At 38.7% G+C, this 2,435-nt stretch overlaps 1 protein-coding gene across 1 annotated transcript; it reads left to right on the top strand.

Moving 5' to 3' along the window:
• The first annotated feature begins 651 nt into the window (after positions 1–651).
• S100Z (S100 calcium binding protein Z) lies at positions 652–2,082 on the top strand. The gene is made up of 2 exons (XM_041414594.1): positions 652–792; positions 1,909–2,082. The coding sequence occupies exons 1-2, from the start codon at positions 652–654 to the stop codon at positions 2,080–2,082; spliced, it is 315 nt and encodes a 104-aa protein (XP_041270528.1).
• Positions 2,083–2,435: the final 353 nt, after the last annotated feature.

Below are 2,435 nucleotides of genomic sequence, written 5' to 3'. Positions count from 1 at the left end.
CTTGCCTGTGTACCTTCTTACTGTATGCTCAATGAAGCAAAACTTGGGGATGACCAGATCACACCTGTTTACTGCAGGCAATTTATAGGAAAAAGGCTCAGCCCAAGCAAATATGACTGAATAAATTGACAGATGATACTTATTCTTATTACGGATGATCTTCCTCTGAGCACCTTTAAACTGGTGTGGAGCTTCCTATATAAATGTACTTTCGCTTTCACAGATATAACTTTTCTTGAGAATATAGACATTTTCTTGAGAAAAATTTTAAATTAGCAGGTAGGAAAGTATGCCTTCATTTTTCCTGTATTTTCAAGTATAGGCACAAAAGATTTCCTTTTACAGCAGCTTTATAAAATGGATACACAGTTGATCATTTTCTTAAATAAAAATCCTTTCTTTCCATTTACCTTTTTGAAGTAATTTGAAGTAATTAGTTTAGGACCATGGGTTTGTTTTTTCTTTTTTAATTGCAGTCCATCCTTGCTCACACACAGCTAACAGGATGGATCAACTGAAAGCCTAACTTTTAGCCTGACAATCTCTGTCTTCATCTGGCCCTCCTTCCCTTCCCAGAGACTTGCCTTTGGTTTGACTCCTGTGCAATGGTAGTGACCATATCTTTGCCACACAGCTCTCCTGCTCACTGCTATGACCACTCCACTGGAAGATGCAATGGACACCTTAATCAGGATTTTCCATCACTACTCAGGCAAAGAAGGAGACAGATACAAACTCAGTAAAGGAGAACTCAAGGAGCTCCTCACCAGTGAGCTCATTGACTTCCTTTCAGTAAGATGCAGCTTTTGAACCTCCTGAGTGACTGTCATGAGTGGGTTAAACAGCTATCCAAGTGCTTGGATAGGAATAGCACCTCCTTGTGGAGCTGTACAGAAGAATATGATGTCAAATATCCCATTTGAGAAATATGTTTTCAGAGGGTGGTCAAGCCCCAGTATCCTCCCATGTACCACTGGCAGCAGAGATGGGTACTGGTGCTCTGCAAACTCCACAGTGCTTTTGTGCAAGAGGCCCAGGCCAACCCAGAAGCAGTACAAGATCACTGTTAAATAGCGATCTGTTAGTTTGTTTGTTTCTTTGTTTGTTTGTTTATAATAATAGAGCATAGATAAATCCATTGAAGAATTAAATGCAGCAACCAGTTGTCATGAGACAGGAAAATAGCTTGTGTACACTGGCCACACAGTACTGCTGCTTGTGTGCCTGCAGAGCGGTGCTGAGGAATCATTTCAATGATAAGCTGCTGATTTGAATAACTCTTTGCATGTTTGTTGTGTTCTACATTACACAGCATAAATGCTTTTATGGAATAATAAGCTTTAAAAATAATGTTTTTATGTATCCTCTTAATTGTAAAAATTATTGTGGACCCTATCCCAGAAGGGATTTCTTTACATTGCATCCATTTCCTTGAATTGGATTTTCTTTTAATCTTGGCTATTGATTTATTATTATGAGATTCAATGTTCTTGCTCCCACTGAATAGGATGGTTGTTTGTCAAGCAGAAGTCTGCTGAATTTGATGAATGGATATATAATATGACTATTTATGAGTATTCTGTTGGAAATCTAAGTGCTGTTTGTCAAGGAATGATACAGAGAAATGCACTTTACAGATCCATCTTGACAAAAGAAATCCATGTTCAGTATATCTCCTAAAATCTGTTTGATTCATTTCAGTCCCTATTTATAACCTGTATACCTTTTAAGGGCTGCACTGTCTTTAGTTTCTGATGTTGTAGTGACTAGAGATGTATTACTGTTCAGGTGCATATTTGATGCAGCCTTTTATTTAATAACATCAGCCTTGTAACAAAGCAGTGGTGCCAGGCGTCAGAATTGCATATTCAAGACCTGCACAGCTAAGTCACTTTTCTTTCTCTCTAGGGCCAAAAGGACCCCCTCCTGGTTGATAAAATTATGAATGACCTGGACTCCAATAAGGACAATGAAGTGGATTTTAATGAATTTGTCATGCTAGTTGCTGCTTTGACAGTGGCATGTAATGACTTCTTTGAAGAACAGCTAAAGAAAGAGGAATTTAAAAAATTCTCGGTGTAATCAATTTCCTGGCCACAAATGCAAGCAAAGCATGCCTAGTTAGGTAGCCCTCATTGGTGTTTAGTGAATGCAAACCATAATTCCCCCAACTGTTTCTGCTCTAAGACATTTATGGAGTTAATCAGCAGCTGGTGTAAGCTGGACCACAGCCAGCTTACACTACTTGAGATGTGTAATATTTCCAGTCTTTGCAGTCCATGCATCGGTAACATGCCTTCATCAGTTGCCCAGGTCAAGGGCTTGGGGTGACAGATCATTTGGCACAAGCTGAGACTTCCATTTCTTCAATGTCAGTGGAAAGTAAAAAGCATAGGAATGTTACTTATATACTTTCTGAATGAAAAAAATTGAAA

This window comes from Onychostruthus taczanowskii, unplaced genomic scaffold (genome assembly GCF_017590055.1).
Source record: "Onychostruthus taczanowskii isolate IOZ18803 unplaced genomic scaffold, ASM1759005v1 scaffold46, whole genome shotgun sequence".
In the NCBI taxonomy this organism is placed as follows: Eukaryota; Metazoa; Chordata; class Aves; order Passeriformes; family Passeridae; genus Onychostruthus; species Onychostruthus taczanowskii.
Note: the sequence above shows the minus strand (reverse complement) of the source record. Positions and strands in the feature narration are given on the sequence as shown.